At 35.2% G+C, this 22,731-nt stretch overlaps 1 protein-coding gene across 2 annotated transcripts in view; it reads right to left on the minus strand.

Moving 5' to 3' along the window:
* The window catches only part of LOC118187533 (uncharacterized), a 136,159-nt gene that overhangs the window by 55,042 nt on the left and 58,386 nt on the right, over positions 1-22,731 (minus strand). For both annotated transcript variants that reach the window (XM_035357773.2, XM_035357774.2), the window contains exon 2: positions 19,997-20,695. In XM_035357773.2, coding sequence (XP_035213664.1) covers positions 19,997-20,585 — 589 coding nt within the window. In that variant the 5' untranslated portion in view covers positions 20,586-20,695. The remainder of the gene's footprint in view (positions 1-19,996; positions 20,696-22,731) is intronic.

A 22,731-nucleotide genomic window follows, 5' to 3' on the forward strand; every position in this document is an offset into this window, starting at 1 on the left:
CCATTACGCGTCCTGAAAGCCCTCAAGCCTTCTGTGAAGTCTGTTTTTAACCCCCGTGGTTGAGACTGCCTAGGTACAGATCCTAATCAGTACTTCCCAGGCATTCGCCTGAGTCAACGCCTGAGTCAACCGGGGGAATATAAATAAAGTTAAAACAATTTAAAGGACAACTTTTACAATTAAAATTAGAGTTTCTAAGCAAAAACAAGCAATTCGGTCAGCGTGTATGAAGGCGGATTTTGGGGTGCACCAAACTGAAAGTTTACTTTTCGTCTCACTCGCCAAAAAGGTACTGAAGGTGTAGAAACTGACTTAAATTGTTGTGGAAGCTATGCTGAATCAATATATAAGTAAATTTAATAACTTAAATATTAAATCCAGAATGGATCAAGCATGATTTAATTCGCGTTAATAAAAGAAGACGTTATCTTTGTTTTTGTGAAGCTTAGTTTCTCTAGATTGGCAACAAATCCACCGTTCTGCTAATTTTCAAATGTAAGCAAATATGGCAGCTATGATAAACAAAAATTAGGCTTAGCCGCACTCAAACAACTTTTAAATTGTTGATAATTCTACAATTATTGCATGTAGGTTAACTAAAGGCATAAAAATATTAACTGGAAGATAAAATCAACATAATTCAATCACTTTGAAAGCAAAAAATGCGCAATTTACCAACATATAAAAATAAAAAACTGAGCTCACTGAGACAAGTAACAGGGTGGATATACATATATTTATATATTTTTGGTGTAGCAGATTGCAACCAAAACACGAGGTGCACATCTGTATGTTATAGTAGTCCTATATGCAAAATTTCAACGTTCTGAGGCTACTCGTTTTTGAGTTATGCAAGATACATACATACTATCTTGAATTCTGAAACAATCTTTTCAAACTGTTATAATTACTTTGGTTTTAAATCAGTTTTATAATTATTTTTTTGGGGGAAAGAGTCCTTTATTCTGTTCTTATGTACAGATGTCATGCAAAAAATCGTTCAATTGCATTCGATAGCTGTCGAAATGGATATTTTCGTTTAAATACGACACCTGAATTTTTAAAAATAAAATGCCGTCATTACACTTATGACACTTATATTGTCATTACATTTACGTATCTAGATGAAATAATATCAGGGAAAGATAATAATAAAATGCATAATCCAGTGTCTATTCATTACGCAGCTTCAAAAGATAAATTGGGTTAATCGATACCAAACCAAATTGGAAGAGAAGTGTAACAAATATGAAAATTAGAACTAAGGGAAACCAGTAGTCTTATTTTAGTTTAGCTTTTGAGGGCAACTAGACAAAAATCCCAAAAATCTCTTCTGCAAAGTCACTAATAGGAAAGGTGATCATTTGTGATTTTTTTTTTTTTTTTTAATTTTTCTTTCCACTCTTGAAGAAAAAGACCTGCGTCTGATTGTCCACGAAATCAATAGAGTTTTTTTCCAAAATTTACTCCAAAATAAGGTTGTTAGTTTAGCTAGTTTTGATGACACCAAATGCATATAGATGCGTACAGAAACTGCCAGGGCGTCGACATCCAGCTCACATAGAATGCCATTTGACAAGATGAGAACCTCTGCATACATTCTAAATTTGTAAAAGCTGTTGATCCATAGAATATCGGCATAGTTTAAATACGCATTGGTTTCCGAATAGCGAAAAGATGTTGGCGTCTTATAAAGTGAAATTCAAAACGAGTAAAAGTATTCCAATAAAAATATGTTTTCACAAACACAAAACTGTACTCTGATTTATTGTGTTTTGAAAACACGGCATCTTATTTCCATATAAGGAAAGAGAATGTTATCAGTTGCTAAGCGATTGATCGCACGAAATAGCTTTTAACATAAGGCCAATGGAGGAAAAGGCAATATGATTTCTACATCCCCCCCTTCTTTCTTGTCCCAGCACTCACTCTATCTCCATCTGAACTGAGGAGGAAACTGGAGAGTTCGCTATCGATGACATTATCAATTACCTTCCAGAGAAACAATTACAGCAGAAATCGTTTTTCGTTTCCGCTTACGTTTGTCTCTCTTTGGTGGTGCTGTAACATAGCAAGGAAGTAACCCTGTATTATAGCCGCATCTAACCAAAAAATTTCCGGCGCTTAAGTCACTTTATATGTCTATGCATCTGTTTAACAGTATGCTGGTGTTTAATCGAGGAAATGTTATCCATACAAAGAGGTCACATATTTTCATATATACACAAGTACATCTGTAAATGTCTTTCAGTAAAGAATGTTTTATGTAATCATTTTAAAACTGATTGAATCATCATTTTCCAAAAGCCTGTATTTGCTTTTCTAAACTGGAAATAACTGTCTTCAAAATATCGGTTTTGAAGCATTTAGTTTTCATTTCTGAGTTTATACAGGGTGGGCCAAATAAGACCTACAAATGTTAAATACGGATAACTCTTGTAATAATCTTTCATTTTGATTAATTAATTTTTATACATTAAATATATTTTATGGAAATTATGTATCGGGTTAGTCCGTAAGTTCGTGCGCATTAAGAGTATGCATAGAATTCACTTTGATGCATTTACTAAAACAATACAATTTTGAACCTGTTGAAACTTGTCATCGTTTGACTAACATATTATTCAGTTCATCACCAACTTTCGTAAGTATCGCACGCATTTTAGTACTCATAGAAGATGAATATAGATAATCAGTACAAACATGCTGTGCTACTTTCCTGTGGTGAATCTGCCAGGTTTGCAGCGATAAAAATTAATATTGTACATGGTGAACACACTATTAGTGTAAGGACTGTCCAGAAATGGTTTAAAAAATTTAAAGTTGGAAACAGCAGCATGGATGATGAACCCCGTTCGGGACGTTTTGAACTGTTAGAACCAAATCAAACGATTCATTCAGAAGTTTATAGTGAACAACTTTAGCGTCTAAAGTCAGAATGGATCAAAAAACACCCACGATGGGTGAATATCAAGAAAGTGTTGTTTCACCATGATAATGCTAGACCATATATGGCTCGAACAACGCTGCAAAAAATGAGTGAATTTAATTGGGAGCTTTTGCCACATCCTGCTGACTCCCCAGATATTGCCCCAAGTGATTTTCACTTATTTCGTGCCTTACAAAAATTTTTACTGGGAAAAAAATTTAATTCTAAGCAGGATGTACACAAATGAACTTTCAAGTGTTTTTGCATCAAAACCAGAGTCTTTCTACAGCAATGGCATAGAAAAGCTGCCTGTAAGATGGCGAGACATTGTAGATAATGCAGGAAAATATATAATTGATTAAAATGTTAAATTGTGTTTTTTTATGTTATTTAAAAATTTACCCAAAAAATGCGCAGGAATTTATGGACTGACCCAATATCAAATATGACATCAGACAAATGTCCACCGTTTTTCTCGATACAGAGATAGGTTCTTTTTAACGCGTTTTCCATTACACCACATAATGTTTCTGGTCGAAGGTATTTCTGTATTTGGTCTCGAATATTCTGTTTCAGCTGTCTAATAGTCTCTGGTTTATTAACATACACTTTGTCTTTTAAATATCCTCATAAAAAAGGATTCTGCTAAAACATTGGCCGCAAAATGTTTTCAATCATTGTTCTGTAAGAAGCTTCGGAAATCGTTTCCGGCGTTCCATCCTCATTCTAGAAGAAATACGGGAGGATAATTCTATTGGCCAAATAACACCGCACCAAACAGTACCCATGAATTAAAATACTGCCGATGTTTACATATTCATAACAATTAACCGTAAAAATTGATCGTTTACAAAATAGGAAAACTCGATAATTTTAACGCGCTGTTTTTGTTCTGTATGGTTCCATAATAAATTTCCAAAGAATTCAATTATAACCTACAAAAAGAAAAAAATAATTATATCAAAAAATAAAAAAGTTATTTGTGTTTAACACTGGTAGGTCTTATTTGGCCCACGTCGTAGTTAGATATTTTGCATTTGCGTTTTATCGTGCATGAGAATTTGAATGCTGCTGCAATTAAATTTGCAATTATCTAAATAATTAGTAAATTAAAACTTTAATAAGCTTCAGGTAATTTCATTTAACAGGTTTTAAGTTAGCAGTATATTGCGATTTTGCATTTACTACTGCACGGTTCATATTAAAATTCAAATTATAATTCATAAGATGCTTAATTCATTAGCGTTTCCTAAATCTATTATTTCTGTTTAAAGTACACTGGTGTGCAAAAATTAAGGACGAGACGGTTTTTTCAATATAACTTTGTACAAAAGCTTTCCAAATCAACACATTTAATACCGTAAGATCCCGTAAGGACATGAGTAATGTAAGCAACACTTACTAAAAGAGAAATCAGAGGGATAAAAAGAAGCTTTATTGAAAAAGTAGAATGGAGCGCAATGCGACTGAAGGCCGAAACATCCCTGTGATGGGTGACTAGCAAGAAACATCCGGTCTTTAATAGGGGATATGATCTCCCCTGACTGCTAGGCAGGTTTCACAGCGTCTGCCCATGCTGAGAATGAGGGTGTCAATGAGTTGTTGAGGCATTGCTGCCCATTCGTCTTGCAGCGCCAATCGAAGCTCCGGAATCGTTACTGGTGGTAAGGTACGAGCTGCCAAGCGTCTGCCTAGAAAATCCCATACATGCTCGATGGGATTGAGACCCGGAGATCGTGCCGGCCAATCCATACGTTTAATATCCTCACTCTCTAAGAGCTGTTCGGCAGCTACTGTGCGATGACATGATGCATTGTCGTCTATGAAAAGGAACTGCGAACCCATAGCGCCTCTAAAAAGACGCACATATGGAAGAAGAATCTCGTTACAATAACGGGTCCCGTTGACTGAACCTGCGAAGATGTGAAGGTCTGTACGACTACCAAGCATGATGCCTCCCCAAACGAGAACACTGTCATCTCCATACCTGTCCCTTTCAATGACGTTCGAGGGATGATTGCGGCTTCCCCGCTCTCTCCAGATGAGTATGCGATGAGAATCGCTACTCAGACTGAATCTGCTCTCATCTGTAAAGAGTACTCGTCCTCATTCATTGTCTCTCTAATTCCGGTGTTCCCGGCACCACAGAGAACGCCTTCTCCGATGGGCAGGCGTTAGAGGTACACACTGTACAGGGCGTCGTGCAAACAGACCACCACCGTGCATTCTTCTGGCCACGGTAAAACGCGATATCGGTCGTCCAGTCGCCTGTGTCGTGTGTCTAGCGATTTCACCCGCTATCTGCCGCCTGTTTCTTCTGGCCTGTAAGGCAATATACCGGTCATCTGCGAGTGTGGTTCCTCGTGGACGACCACTACTAAACCCCCGGATAGCTGTTCCTGTCTGCGGCCTTCCTCCAACTTCCCAATGATTCGACCTCGGGTAAAAGCATCCAGATGTCGTCTAACAGATTGATTATTCGCCATTTCTCGCTGAGGCAGCAACTCGGTGTGATTTGAACTGCTGTACGGCGTGCAATCTCTTTGCCAGAAATACTGATCTTACACCGACAACATGCTTTATACTACTCAGACACTTCCCCATTACGTCTAAACTTCATATCTGCGCATGTGCTACCGTGCATCACCTTACTTAATCTCCTGATTGGTCTTTCTGTCCGCTCTGCCTCTTCGTTCAGCTGATATGCTAATTTTTCGACTTCGTCCTTAATTTTTGCACACCAGTGCATCAGACAAAAATATATAATAAAATCTTGATGGTTGGTTTGGTTTATTTGATTACGGAAAAGTACTCGTGGACTCTCTGCCTAAGGGAATGGATGCCTTTATAGAGGACTTTCTAAAGGAAATTACCTCGTATACCCATTACACATTGGGGGAAAACCACGAAAACGCCCACGCAGTCAACCCGTTTGCCTGGGATTTGGATCCCGGACTGAACTGTCAGTGTTTCGACCGTCTAAAATCTTGAAGAATATAACAATGAAAGGTGTTAAATTTCTTATTAATTCTAACATATTACTTTCCAACATTTAAATAACACTATCACTTAAATTTTGTTGCTAATCGTTATAGTTTTTGATCAATTACGTGATTTGCTTCTGTAGAGCTGACTTCATGAGTCGAAAACTAATCTGCAAACTCTTACGTATGAAGCAACAATTGCTGACAAATAAAACAGTGCGCTTAATTTCACATTTTCTTAACTTTTATTTATGTCTCGATTACCCATAGTCTCGATTATTCGACGTAAATGAGACTCAACGGAGGTCGAATAGCAGAAAATACCAAAAGTGTTCTTTAAATAGGGCCACTGAAGAAGAAACAATAGTTTTTATTACAGAATTAAAACAATAAAAGATACGCAGAACCAACCGAAACCTTGAAATTACTGTATAATTTCACCGCTTTGAGGATTACACAAAGGTAAGATTATTTTACCAAAATGGGAAGGCAGATTTCTTGTGATGCTGTACAAAAATGGTGATTTGAAGATTTATCTGATGGTCCAAATTTTACTAATTTCATCCGCTACTATTCTCTATCCCCTTTATCAGTAATCCTTTCTGACAGCATCGCTCCCGTTTCATCTTTTTTTTTTTTTTAATTTTATTTTATATATATATCAAAGAGCGATTGTTGAGATAGGCCTGTTGAGCAAAAAATTAGCTTTAAAACGATGCACAAACATTAAATGCCATTCGAGTTTTAATCGCTGAGAATTATCCTAATCTTGCTTCTTTTGATACATGTTTGCATAAAACATGAACATGAGCTAATCGAAAACTAGTATTTATTGAAATTCAGGTCTTCGGTTCCGGTTTATTGAATTCGGGGTTACTTATTGAAATTTCGGTAGTCATCCAGCGCTAAGGTAGGTAATATACCTAAAAAAGAAACTTATAAAATGAATAATACATTAAAAGAAATTTATAAAATTAATAATACATTAAAAAGAAATTTTTCAAATAAAGTGTTGAAAGAAACGGCTAACAAATATTAGAAATCGGAAGCTAAGCCCAGGTGAAAGAAGCTTGAACTGGTGCAAACGGAAGATCTTTGTCTCAGAAACGGACTTTTCGAAAAGAGGATGAATCCCGAAAGAGGGAAACCGCGAGGTACGGCAGCGGACAAATCAACACTATTTCCAGCAAAAGATGAATCGGCAACAAGCGATAAAAATTATACAAGAGAAAAGAAATCTTTTACGCTGGCTATTAACGTGAGTGACACAAGTATCCCTGCTTTACGTAAGTTCGTTTTATGCAATTTCGTTTTTAAGAAAGGGTTCTTTTTTGTTATATGAAAGACTGGCTTTAAGCCAGAAGACCAATATTAAGAAATGCAAATGTTTCATGTAATATTTGAGAAGAACGGTATGGTTTTAATTGTGAAAGTGTGCGCTAGTTTGGGCCATTTTTATGGGCATTTGCACTGTAAGATATTCCTCCCTCCTTCCAGTGTGTCTTCGTGGCGTGATGATAGCATACTCGGCGCGTATTAGAGAAATGCAGGTTCCAGTCTCGGGCAGGGCATTGCACTCTTCTGCTTCAAAATAATCTAATGACTCTACAGTGGCGCCCGAACTAATTGGTGAAAACTAATTGATGAATCCTGGTGGGATCCCCCGGATTTGACAATTGGGTCTCTTAATCCCCATTCGCCCTTTAACAATATAAACAGTCGCGTTTTAAGCTAAACAGTTGCTATTAACCTAACCATTTAAGAATTCAAGGTGCAGAATATAAAATCATATGTCTCTACATATAATAAAAGAAAGAGTCTGTCTGTGTGTACGTCTTTCGTTTATGCTGCGTATAAGCTAATAGTCCAAGGGCTACGAAATTTGGTACATAGGTGCATCTAGACAAGAGCCAGTGCACCTCGAAGCGATTTATCAAAGTTCGAATCAAGTTTTTTAAAATTTTATCTTTTTTGATGAAATCGTATCATTTTGAATAGTTTCATTCTTTTAGAAATGTGGTTTTGGCAACAGTTTTTCATTCAAGGCTTTGTGTACTGGACTATTGACTGTTGAAAATCAGCACTGCTGCCACTTGGAAAAATGAGGGCGATAATTCTGTGCAGTTTTTAAACTTAATGTTTTTCTTGGATACTGAACGATTGTGGAGAGAAGGCAGCGGAAAATTGCTTAATTTATTTATTAGGCTAATTAATATTTCTATTAAGGGCTTATTTCATTGTAAATGTTAATACATTTTTATTAAAATTTGTATCTTTTTTTTTTTTGATAAAGTTGTTCTGCAGAGTAAAATTCTGTACAGTTTTTAAATTTAATGTTTGGTATTCCCTTTAGGCATTTTCCCGGTATATTTAAAAGCCAGACGAAGGGTGGCTGCGGTAGCGACTACTTTTTTCAACAAGACAGCTGTCCGACTTGCTACCAGAGGCCATTATCAAGAATATTTCAATCCAAATTTGTTACAGAGCTGATTAAGATGCACAGGAGAGGCGATGGCAGATTAAAAGCAGTGGTCACACCGGTCTTCGGATTTAATCCCATGACTTAATTACATAATACCTAATTGTGCATTTATTTCACTAACTCGCTTCGCACGAGGACTGCAATAAATATTTACCTCAAAGCGACTCAATTATATCTATTTTGCCATGACACGAATTCCATGATTTGAGGACAATAAATACTTCAAAATTTCCTTCGAGGTATTTAAAAAAAAAATCTGATCTGAAGAGCCACATAACTTCCTTGTACCGCCTAACAAATTATACACATCTTTTGCTGAATTTCATTTAAACTTATTTCCTCAAATTTCATTAGAAACATATTTCTCATTCAATGAATTTAGTTCCCACTTCGTGACAAGACAAAAGCACATTAAAGCTCAAAATATCTTCATTAAAAATCGTAAACTACAGAAACATATAAAGCACCAAACACAGTTAAAAACAGTTTAATAAGCAATCCAATTAAAATTAGAGTTTCTGCGCAAAAACAAGCAGTTCGGCAGCGGGCAGGAAGAGAGATTATTCACTGCACAGAACTGAAACTTTACATTTCGTTCAACTCGGCAAAAAGACACTGAAGTTGGGGAAGAAACGCACTTAATTCACTATTCTACTAAGAGTTTGAAATGCAAACAAATGCCGGCTTTTTTTTCTTTAGTGTCATTGAAGCAAATTATAAATTGTTGATAATTTTACAACTATTACATGCAGATTTTATGCCTTTCGGTTAAGGCATAAAAGCCTTAACCGAAAGAGAAGAACAACATAGTGCAATCACTTTAAAGCAAAAAGTGCACAGTTTATCAACGTATAAGAATAAAAAACTTACCGAGCCGGATAACAAAATGGCTATATAGAGTATAACAGAGTGAGAAGCGGCCAATTGCTACCAAAAGGAAGGTTCACTACTACATGTTATAACAGTCCCATATACAAAATTTCAACTTTCTCAGGGTATTGTCTTTGAGTTAGGCGAGATATATACATATGTACGTACGTATGTACGTACGTAGAGACATCAAGAAAGAATCTCTCCTAAATCCATTTTAAATCCATTTTATTATCCGTTTTTCGAAGAAGAGTCCTTTATTCTGTCCGTACGTACAGATGTCACGCAAAAACATCGTACAAATGGATTCGAGAGCGGTCGAAGTATATATTTTCGTTTGAAATATGAGACCCGAAATGTTCCACTATTACAATACTTTCTTTACTTCGGACAAGAAAGTAAAAATAGTTAAAGAACAAAGGGGGAGGGTCCCCCTAAAATGTCGCTTAGTGGGTTTTAAAGAGAGTTCAGTGTCAACTTCTATACGCTTACATACAACAAAACTTAATATTTGTTTCTCTTTCAGTCTTTTACTTCTGCGAGAAGTATTTGGCCCAAAACTTTCGGCCTGTTTTCCCTTTTCTTATTGCGATGAATGCGATGAAAAAGAGGTAATGTGGGATTTCATTGGGGAGAAAAACAAAGCGGGTCCTTTAACAGTTCTAGGGAAAAAAAGCAAAAGATCGCAATGCTAAGCGAATATGTTCAAAAGGGAAAAAATAGACTGTGCAAATTCCTAACATATGTCAGCCCATCTGAGTTTTTGGAGCCAATAACTAGAGGTCGCTTTGATGAAGAACTGGGTATGTCAAGGGATTCTACTTCGTCGAAAGATAAATGTTTCCCTTTATTTTTTGATTTTTCTCTCCCTCCCACATCCATCCACTTACTGTTGTGTTCTATCTGATGATCAAGAGTGGAGACATTTTATTGCTTTTGATAAGCCTCGGGAAGATAAAAACTTAGCTTCATTGCATTTCCAATATATTTACTGGCAAACGGCGGGATTGGTAGATTTATTATTAAAATGGGTGGAGCTTGTGAATTTGTATGTACCTTTATTAAAATGTTTAGGATATGTACCTTTATAAAAATTCTTTTCTCTTCCTCCTTCTTTGTGAATTGCCAAACGGTAAAAAAAAAAAAATCGCATAAAATCATGTGTCGGCTCTTCTTTTAGCTCTGAACCGCTGTCTGTCGAGGTTTACTGCAAATAAAACGAAGTTTACTGTTTAGAACATGAGACAGTTTCATAATTTATTTTTATATTGTTGCTACTATTTTAGAAATCTAAATTTCACATTACTTTAGTTGCTGTTATTTGTAGTACGAATAAAAGTCTTTTCTTACAGTTTTTACTCTATTCAAGTTTTTTTTTAACTCACGGAAGGTAAATTGGAAATCGTCTGTGAAGATTCTTTAATTTTTTATTTGTAGCAAATTATTTATTAATTATTAGTCTTAATTAAGTTAATTAATTTAGCATTGTATTTGTAGATTGGCAATAGTCGCAATTTTTTTTTTTTTTTTAGCTTACGTTTGTAAAGGATTATTCCTTTTTTCATGAAACATTTTACAAATTGAAAACTGATTAACTACGCCAACGATACTAAATTTTATTGCACTGAAATGCAGGTAACTTTATCAAGTTTCTTTTACCACATATTTAACAAAAACTTAATGAGTCAAACTTTGCTGATATAGTGGACATTTTGGCTTCGCTGGGAAGATATCGTTGGACATAATGTGAAGCTGATTAATGCTCAGTTGAATGAAAAGTGTGGCTACCTCTTTCAACAAGAGGGCTTGCTACCAGAGACCATTATCAAGAATATCTCAATCCAAATTTGTTACAGAGCTGATTAAGATACACAGGAGAGGCAATGACAGATTAAAAGCAGTGGCCACACCGGTCTTCGGATTTAATCCCATTTGAATTTCTGTCAACGATATTTGCTTTGTACATCCAATCCACGCTAAGGCGTAGATTGGATGTACAAAGGCGTGGATTGGATGTACATCTACACAATCTATCACCGATGCAGAGGATGTGACATACTGGTACGCGTGTGGAACGAAAGAGATTATCACATATAAGTCTTCCACATCAGCAAAAGTGGGCATCCCGGTGGAGCGGTGTCATGGTACACCAGGGTACCTGGGCCGAAGACCCTACCCCTTGTAGAACATCTAAGTTGTTTCGAATAGTTGACTGGAAATAACTGTGAAAAAAAGAAAAAGTATAATTACACAAGATAAAAGTACTTAATCTTGTAAAACAAAAGCTGCGAAGTCCGCCGAAACAGGTAGAAAGCGCCGAGCTGGTACGAACAGTTCTTCAAATCATCGAAAGGCAAGGAATTGAGAATGCTAAAACCTGATTCGCCGGAGCCAGTCACGTGGGAGGTCACCCTCCCAGGAGCTGACCTCGGCGATGCTGCTTGAAAAATCCCGTTAAGGGCATAGATGCGATGTGGAAAAATTTTGCGAAACGTAAGTTTCAAGTCGACACTGGAATCCAAAGTCCTTAGAATTCATCCTCAGCAATCTTCAGTAGATACACTGCAGCTGTAAAGCATATGGAAAGTTTTTCCGCAGTGGTTTTCGCTTTTTTAATGCTCTTGAGTGACTGCATGATTTTTTCAATAAACATGGGAATTTTATCTTTTTCATTTTTAAATGTTCGCTGGGTTGGTCTCCCTTTTAAGACTTCACTGTAGAGGGTATCTCTAACTGGTGGTGCTTTTCCTTCTGTTTCTTCGGAGAGGCGCGGGAACTTATCTTCAGTCATCGTCGTGGTAGCTTTTCTCCGGAATGTTTGGCGTTTTTCAAACTTCTTTTTGTACACTTCACATCCGCGGTAACTTGCGACATGGTTTTTTCCACAAAAAAGACAGGTTGGCGTTCCATCCTGATTCTTCGGGCAGGAATTACTTCGGTGGCCATCGCCGCACTTACAACATCTTATTTCGTTTGAACATAGGTGCTGGGAGTGCCCCCACTCCTGGCATCTGAAACACTGCAGTGGCCGTTTCTTCGGGCTGTATTTTTCGATTCGAACACTCAAGCTGAACATACAGTTCAACTGAAAAATTGCATTTCCTGCATCGTTGCGTTTCAGCTCAATGAGCCAGATCGGCAGCTTCTCCGAATTGAATTTCTTGCTTCGACAGAATTGCTTGACTTTAAGAACTGGGAATTTTCTCTGGGCGAGATCGTTAAAGATTGATTCCTCAGTAATTTTCGTCGGCAAGTTTTTCATGATGACTTTCAGGGGTTTTTCGTTATCTGTTTGAAACGTATGAAATGGGATCTCATTGGTCTTCAGAAATTTTAAGGCACTTTTGTAATCCACCATAACTTTGGTGTTTACATAGATCAGTTTCGCCATCATGTTTGCTTCGATTCCCGTAAGTCACGTTCAACTATAAGCCAATCCACCAGTTCCTGCTTGAAAACAATAGGGGGTGGTTTTTCGTCCGTAAATTCATTCCGTTTTCAGGCTCCTGTGCAGTCTCTTTCAAAGTTTCAAATCGGTTTTCAGTGGGAATTTCCATCTTCTCCGTGTTCAGGGGTTGCCGCGCCGTCTTCTTAGGTGATACCCACGGGGTTTCTTTAGATTTATTACTTTCCGGCTGAGATGTAGTTTCTTGAGTTTTTTCGTACAACAAATAGGCCACTTCTCACCATAGAGATGTTTACCCACGCGCATTATCAGCTGGGGATACTTTCTGATCACTAGGTTCGTTTCATCTTCAGATAGTTTAGCGAATTTGGCCGCAAGTTCATCATCCGTATCAGAGTTCAAGTCAAACTCGATTTTCTTTTTCTTGACCTCCCTTACAGGTGACTTGAGAAAATCCTCCTTCCTAAGCGGGAACTGCGCAGATCGTAAGGAGATGCGGCAGTGGTCCGATTCCATGTCGTCATCCGATGAGTCTCCGTTTGTCCTAAAGAAGGACATTTTACTGTACCCAAAGGTACCTGCAGAGAAAAAATTTCAAATATAGAAATAACAGCTCAAAGCAACACAAGACTTAACCGCCCTCCTACGGGACTGGGACGGTTATCAGAACGAGAAATCAAGAGAGCTCAGAAATGCGTCCGTCACGCTCGGCTGCTACAGCTGGTCTCCCTCCTCCCGCAAAAGTGGGCACATTGAGCATTCGTGAAATGTTTAAAAAAATAGAGAGTTTATTTTGATTTCTGTATAATAAAATTAAGCGGTAGTTCTGTAATTTATTTGTTATGCAATTTTAAAATGTTTCACAGAATTAGGAGCAGCTCCTTATAATTCAATGAATCTGTCATTATACCTGGGCATTCCGTCTAATAATGAATTAATATTTTCATTAATCAGGCTAATTAATTTGAAATGAATAAGCGTGTACGTTAAAAAATGGAGATTTGATGTTTACTTTCTTTTTATATAAATAGTATATGAAATATTATGGGATTTGAGGTAGCAACATGTCCTATACGTACAGACTAGAGCCCATGGATTGGATACTTTATAAGGTATTTTTTCCCTCCTTTCCGTATTCCTTCGTTGTGTAATTGGAAGCACGGTTGACCCTTATTTGTGGGGTCTGGAGGAATTGGAAGGTCTGGAGGAATCGGTGAGTTGCATTGTGGATTTCTGGTGCCCGAACTAGAAAGGTAGTGGAAGATAAATCGTCAACACCACGGATTGGCAACTGGGTCCCCTAATTCCCAGTCGCCTTTTATTTTTCCCCTCTTTTCTAGATACTTTCGTAGCGTAAATGGAAGCACCCTTGACGTGTGTTCGGGAAGTCCGGATTTAGAATCGGGAGTTACGGATACGAGTACTAGTTGAAAATCTGCCAACTAAAAACACAGATTGCATGCGGGGCGAATGCACCACCTGAAAACAGCTGACACGGCAAGTTATTTTTTTTAACAAATTGAAGGATATCTTAAATAAGTTTGAAATTTCGCTTATAAAATATTTATCAAAACATACATAAAGAATGATAAAAATATCGCAAAGAAAAAAAAATCAAATTTTTATTTCCTATCTGAAATTCAACGTTGGCTACTTCCAAGATATTTTTGTTGGTTAAACTTAGTAATTAAAATACATTGAAAGCTAAATATTATTTTTTCAGATTGCCATTTATTTCAAATCATTCTAACATGTAAATGATTTTCTTTTTAAAATTTTAACTAAAAAAAAAAAATTGAAAACATTCGAAGGAGTATAAAACTTGAGAGTAAATAATGACTACCCTTTCTCTCCGTCTTATTTATTAATTCTTTCATCGACGCATGAAAAAAACATACATGTTTATATGTAAATAATTATGAGTTTCCTTTATTTCTTGCTACAGTTTGACACTTGCTGGCGTTTTGATTTTTATAAAGCTTGTAGCATCGGAGAAAAATTACTAGAAATATCTTCATCATATTGTAGATGCTCATTTCTCAATCAGGTTTTTTACCTTATTGATTTTCAACTGTGAACAAAAGCTGTTTATATAAGAATGCATCATAGAACAAAAAGATGTTTAGTGCAAAAATTCGTAACAGACCTTTTTTTTTTTATGAAAAGTCCGTATAAAATGTAATGAAACTCACATCTCCGAATCTTTTAATGAGATTTATATCTCACTGTAAATTAGCTAGCTTCGGTTATAGATTTCCTGATGTGTTATTCAAGTTAGTTTTTAATGGTAATTAAAAAAAAAAGATAACTTAAGACTTCAAGTAATTAAAAATCTTGAAATCTTATAACACTGTATTTGCAACAAATTCATAATTGAAATGTCTTGGCCGCATGCGGCCCGTTGGTCCATCAATTTGAGATTACCGTTATAGAATATGCACTCTGTCTAGATATTTAAAGCACTTGGGTTGGCAACGGGTCCGTTCCTTGGGTATTGGCTGCCCGCATACTTTCCTAAGATTGCCGCCTCCAAATTAAAAAAAAAAAAAAAAAAAAAAAAAAAGCTCAATTATTAATAAAATTTTTATTTAATACTCACTAAGTACTTACACATGAGAAAAGTTTTATAACATTATTGTACATAAGTACTTAAAATGAATTTAAAATGTTTAAGCGTGGTATCACTAGTCCGGCCGCCACTGATCTGGGTCGTCTGCATACTTTTACGCGCTGCACCTTTAGTAGGAACGGCCCTGGTTGGCAACTCTATCTACTTTGACAGAATTTAATTTTTTCATTATGAAAATAGTAACACAACTTCGGGTGTTAAAACAAAAAGAGGTAAAGTAAGTGCTTATTTTATTATAACCGAAATATTTTAAAATTTTTCTCAAGAATGATCAAGGAAGAAACGTAAGTGGACGAATTCTATCAGTCGAGTTACTAAAATATACGAGATTGCAGCAAATAATTTGAAATGATAACGTCATAATTGATAATCGTTACGAACTTCGCAGAATATTAAAAATATGGAATGCAGATTTCTTCCAAAGTATTCCAACAATAGTATTGATTTAATAGCTAGTGCTGCCATCTGGTAAGGTACGGTCAATATAATTTAAGTTGCAGCAGGCTCCACTCATTTTATGCTGACTATGTTAAGGACTTCATTTCACTGATATGAAAGTAATACCTCATATTCCTGTACTGTAACTGCAACGTATCACATATATTTAAAAAGTACAATTTACGTTTACTTCCTTTTCTGGATGGGGTTTGCTACTCATAACTTGAATTTTAAAATTCAGATTTATTTTTTGCTCATTTCCATGAAAAAGAAAGAATTAAATTTAAATTAACTATAAATTAGCTTTATACGAGTAGAGAATATTTTTATACATATATGTGTTTATGACATATCTATATATATATCTTATATACATTGTTGCGTGCGCACGGGTTCGTAATAGGCAGAATGCACAAGATCCGATAAAAAGTTAATAAAATTTAATTTGATCACAAGAAATATAATAAAATGCTGTATTTTTCCTCAAAGATATTCGTACAATATCACAATATCTCGCAATATAATCAGTAGCTATATTTTAAACTATTAAAACGTTAAATAGAATGCAATCCAAAATGCAGAGAAATCTGATCCGATCTCACAGCGAATTCGCTACGGTTAACAACTAAGTAAACTCTCGCAGTAACAGTAATTAAGCAACTGAACTGAGATGTTCTTTCTCTGGCCTTTATAGCTTTTTAAATTAAACGCGCGAGACAGTTCCAGCAATTTCTGGAAAGCAAAAATTACGGTTACAGCTAACATTTCTTTCATTCTACAGTCAATTACAGAGATAAACTTTTATTCAATGTTAAATGCACGTGCTCTTGTATTTTTGCTTTTGCGGTGCAGCTTTCTCTTAAAATATGTCTCGTGCTGCATTGCATGGGAAAATAAAACAATTTTCATTATAATTCTACTAAAAATAAATAACTAAATACAAAATTCGTAACAATATGTGTTGTAATATAGCAATTACATCAATAGACAGCAAGTAACAAATAATATACTAATAGTTTGCATCTGTGATAGATGATTGTTTTTTGATCAATGGAAGTTTTTTCTGAGTAATAATCATGCTAGAGATAGATTAGAATTCTAACCAAATCAGACATGTTTGATTTTTTTTTTCTTTCAAATTGAAATCATATAAATGTCATTTTAGACAATGGTGAGTATCCTCTGATGAAATCTTGACTGACGGTGGATCTTGATTGACAGTTGAAACTTCTTTGAAAATTTTTGGGCCTTACTTAACATTACATCAGCGCGAAGTATTTGTCACCCAAGAGACCTGGCAAGCAATTCTATTGTGGTAGATGTAAGATCTTTAATTTATCTTTAACCTTAGAAAACACCAAGCTTGCGAGTGAGAGTTGCCGACATGGCTAAGTTCTTTCGTATCATTGGTAGTGCATTGGATAATAATTATTAGTGTAATTATAAACAAATAATTATTAGTGTATTTGATGTATCTTTAGATCATTAGTAGCATATTTGATTTAAATTATAATACAGTCCATCAGTAACTTTAAAACTGCAGCATAATTGTAATTACTGTCTCACAAGTAGCCTTGGTGTGGGAGAACTTCAGCATGAACTTGAGATTAGTAGAGCATTAGGAAAGGGTTAAGTGAGATTGGTAGCTAACAGTTTAAGCAGGTGCTATCATTTACGGGAAACAAAGCTTTATATATATATCAAGCAAGGTAGTAATTACAATTTTGAAAAACTAATTTTGGTCTAGAAAACATCTTGCGCAATATGCTGCAAAATAAGTAAAATATAAAAAACTGTAGTAAGCTCGCCTAAAAATTACCAAGAGCTGCTGCTCCAAAAAGTTCAACACGTTTTATATATATATATATATATATATAAAGCTCCCCTACCCAAAAAAATAAGCAATTCATCCTTGTTTATAAACGTATGTAATCTGTAAAATACAAATTGTCATGAAATGCATGCCAAAAAATGGTAGTTAGCTGGGAATCCAAAAAATTCTAAATGACTTCGCCCTCAAAAATTACTTTACTGCGAGGTAGTTCTCAAAATTGCGGGATTATAGTAAAATATATATGAAATATATTGTTATTCGATATAAAATCGGTTTTATTTGATTTTTATTGTTTTTCAATTTAGGTTTCCCTACTTTCTCTTTAATTTTTTTTTTTTTTTTTTTTTTTTTTTTGTGTGTGTGTGTGTGTGTGTATGTGTACGACATATATATTTTGTAAGATTTAAATCATATATCCTTGTGAGAGACATAATTTCCCCAAAATACTCTTTTACACTTCCCAACTAGCGCGTTGTGAAACAAATTTATTTTACTTCCCGAATATCTTCTTTTCAGTTTCATTTCAGATAACACAGTAGAAGTCAAGTTTTATCTGCCTTAAAGCATATAACATTTGCTTCCAAAAGTTACTATTGCTCATAATTAAGAGTCTGAATTTGAGAAAGGCTTCTATCGCTACTTCCATTGCAGTTTCTAACAAGAAAAATAAGAGCAAAAATATAATGAATGAATGTATTATGCTAAATAATTAGTAAATGAAACGTTGGCATTTCAATACAACGAAATAGATGGTCTTTTAGGTTAACATAGCTATTATTACCCTATAACCATTTACGGATGTTTCCATAATAGTTCTAATCAGATCTGGTAACTATTTGCAAAGTTCTATTTTTAAAGTTTTCCTATTTTGTTCTATGAATTTTATTAGGGTGAAGTTTCAGTATTTTAAGATTTCTTACGACAGAAGTGCTATTGAAATTTGTTCAACAATTCAGAGAGTGTACAAAGAAGTCAATGTATTACTTTGTCAAAATTGCATGCTTATGATAAAAAATCTGATGTGGACACCACATGACTTCCTTGTACGGAATATTAAATTATACGAATTTTTTCTTGCATTTCATTTAAACATATTGGATTGAATTAAATCTACTTCGCCGACAGCGCATAAACCACAATAGAATAAATGCATTCTTTAAAATTCACTCTATTTGTTTACCATAGCGACACTCTGGCGCTAGGTTCACTTAACAGTATTATATTTCGTTCATATTATAACTCAGAATGCACAAAACTTATACCATTTAAAGAATTATCTAATCGTTGCCACATGTTCTATTCAAATACTATAATAAAGCTAGAACGATGTATAAAAGAAGATAAGCAAACAAAACAAAAAAGAAACAGTTTTCCACAGACGATTTAGTATTTCTCGTTCAATTAATTCAGTTCTCACTTCGCGACAAGGAAAAAATACATAAAAACTCAAAATATCTGTATTAAAAATTATGAAGTAAATCTTAAAAACTTATTTCCCCGAAAAAATTCCAGAAAGGATTAAGCATGATTTAATTCGCAATAAAAATGTAGGCGTTATCTTTGTTGTTGCGAAGCTAAGTTTCTCTAGATTGGCAACAAATCCACTATCCTGCTGTTTCAAATGTAAACAAGCAATGGCCGCCATCAAAAAAAAATTATTAGGCTTAGCGGCACTTAAACAACTTTTAAATTGTTGATAATTCTAAAAATATTGCATACAGATTTACTAAAGGCATAAAAACCTTAACCGGAAGATAAGAACAACACAATTCAATCATTTTTAAAGCAAAAAATGTACAATTTACAAACATATAAGAGTAAAAAAACTGAGATCACTGAGCTGAGTAACAGAGTGGATATATATATAAATATATTTATATACGTTTGGTGCGGCTGATTGCAACCAAAATATGAGGTGCACATTTACATGTTATAGCAGTCCTATATACAAAATTTCAACGTTCTGAGGCTACTCGTTTTTGAGTTATGCGAGATATGTAGGTACCCACAGACGCCACGAAAAATTCTCTTCAGAATTCATTTTAAATCAGTTTTATAACTTTTTTTGGAGGAAAAGAGTCTTTTATTCTGTCCTTACGTACAGATATCACGCAAAAACATCGTTAAACTGCATTCGATAGCGGTCAAAATAGATATTTTCGTTGAAATATGCTGCCTGAAACTTTTCGCGATTACAATACTTCCTTTTTACTTCGTACAAGGAAGTACAAAAAAACTAGCTGTGTAGTTGAAATGGATTTTCACATTACTACGGAATGAACAAAATCTATATATTAATATAGACTTTAGTACAACTTTTAATTCCACATCTGAATGTTGCTTCAGTTTTTATCCATGAAATGACATTTTACATGAAGAAAAATGTTACGTTAGATAAGTGGTTAAAAAAAAATGTAGTCTCACCTTTCTGTTCAACAACATCTGTAGAACACTTGCCTGATGAGTCGGGTTCTTCCACTTCGGTACTAGGGCTCGAAAGGTAGCATTCTTTTTCTGGATAAATTCCACTACTAGGCGATGCGACTGTGGTCAGTGAGGGTGTCATACCATTCGCGTTTGAATCTCCACTACTTTGCAAAGCATATCCTCCACCAGAGCTGAGTTTCGTGCACTCGTTGGAGCTCTGAATGTCCATCAGAGATGGTGGTGTGACGCAATACTTGCTCATTGACTTCCGAGATGGAGGAAGAAAGCACTTTCCCATTGATTGGTATCGACTCTGTAAATAGGCTAAAGCTCTGGTACTTAGATCTTCAGACTTCGACAATTGGCTGCTGCTAAGCAGATCGCTACTGGAAAGTAGGTGAGAGTCTTGCAATCCATGACTAGAAAGCATGGGGTGGTGCATGGGTAAGAAAGGCGTTGACATAAATGGGTATGAGTTCATGGGATTGTACATGAGAGGCATTGGAAAGCATACTGAACCAGAGAGAGCCCCATAAAATGCTGAAGGCGTGTTTTTGTTGACGTCACCATACGAACTTGGATCCATTATTTATTCACTCAAGAATGTAAATTTATGTTGCCAAAGTATTGAACTCAACTGATATCCTATTATCTGTTACGGCATGAAGTCGGGTTCATTTTTCTGCAGGGGTTAATCTGAAAAAAGAAAGTTGGCTTTTAGTATTTTATATTCATTTTAAGTACTTGAAGTATTGGAATTTTTACTTTTATTGTTAAGTTTTTGTAAGAATCTAACCTTCAATGGAATGTCAATGGCAAAATAAACATTCTTTATTCGTCTAAAATATAATCCATTTTTAACTTCGCATGTGTTACTAGATATCAAATTTAAGTAAAGCTAATATATAAGTTTATATAGTAAAACTAAAACATATAAAAATCTGAAAGGTTTCAGATTTTAAATTACGTCCAAAGGGGCGTTTCTTTAACATGTTATCTGTTACATTTATTTATTAAATATCACGTTCTTCGCACTTAAACCATAACATTCAGTTCAAGAGCAATGTCGAAAAATAATTTTAAATTAAGCCTATCTTTAGAATTTCCCATACAGAGACTCACGCGCTGGAGATAAAAATGTTTTTCCTGCACAACGCTGCCATGGCTCGCTTTGAAATCCTTGAATTTGTTAATCAAAAATTCGTTAAAGTTTTACAAAATATGAAATCAATAATAAAACAAATTCCAGATTTCAAATTTGGGCTTCCACATGCTCATATTCGCAGCAGGATTACGTCATTCAAAATTCGATGGCTCTATGTACCGCTGTTTTATCACATTGAGAGAAATATACATACATTTATGCAGATTTTTCATTATTTAATTTCTTCAAATACAATGCAGGACTATAACATGGGGTGGCAACAGTTTGAAAAGTGAAACGGACATTTATAGTGAACCAACGCAAAATCGCAAAACGAAAGCAATAATCCTTCAGGGACAAAGCCCCTTTGAACTAATAATAATAATAGATTATGACTCATTTTTTTAGCTTTTTCTCTCGATATTTATTTCATTTTTGAAGATATCTGAGTAATGAAAACTGATGGGATGTTATGATACACAGAATCAGGAATGACTAGCTTTTCCGCTGTCTTGCAGGTACAATGAATTGTGGGATGTATTATATCCCACAATATTATCTGAATATTATCTGTATATTATCTGAATGTCACACTGATAATCAGGTTTACAAATCTGAGCTCTCAGATATTATCATATTTAAGTTGAATTTTTCAGACATATTTTGGCTCCAGATCGAAAAATTCTTTCAAACTCTTTTGGCTTACATGTTTCCGTTTTGCAGATGTAATATTAGTGCGTAGAAATTTATAGATTATTTTAGAAACAAGACTAAAATGTGCTTAGGTTGCATATATATATGCTTTATATTAAGGTTTCCTTTCAGACGCGTAGCTTAATTTATAATCAGCTGAAAACAGCATTCAAATTTATTTGGCAGATGGAAAATATTACGTATCTGTCAGGCATTTAGTTTAATGTGTTTTTGAAAACAATTTTTTTATTTATAAGCATTTCATTAAAAATACTCTTAATAAGAAGGGGGAGGAAAGGACTCTGTACCGAAGAGTCCAAACTTGAATCGCAGAAAATGCATGAAGGTTTATAAATGTAAAGTGTCTGTGCGGCATGGGGGCAATCAAAATATGCGGCAAGTCAAAAGTACCTGTATGGTGCTCAAGGCTTTTGCCAATGACAGGGCGCAATCTTGTCTTCTTGCCACGATGAATTTCGTGGGTTTGCTCATTTCAGATAAGCGAGAGAAGTCACAGCAACAACAAAAGTTCTAATTCTTTTTTTTAAACATAAATTAAATGAGTGACGTTAATGAATTGTAATTAATCAAATCATTTAGATTATTTTCGATTTTATAGCTAACACCCTTCTCACTAGCGGCCGAGCGGTAAAATTGCTGAATACTGGTAGTTCTGATCTGGGTTCGAATCCAAGCGAATGGGTCGGTTGCATGGAGGTTTCTCATAATTTTCCCCATTTATACCGTGCATACGAGCCAGTTTCCCTTAAAAAGACATCCACGAAAGCATGTCTCACGCAGATAGCCCTAGTATGCTTTGCCATAATAAACTAAACCAACTAAGCGTTTCCATTTGTACCCTTGGGGCAGAATAATTTCAGTTGACGCTTTCCCT

Source organism: Stegodyphus dumicola, chromosome 4 (genome assembly GCF_044657685.1).
Source record: "Stegodyphus dumicola isolate Sdum_Otavi_A_Nest chromosome 4, ASM4465768v1".
NCBI classification, from domain to species: domain Eukaryota; kingdom Metazoa; phylum Arthropoda; class Arachnida; order Araneae; family Eresidae; genus Stegodyphus; species Stegodyphus dumicola.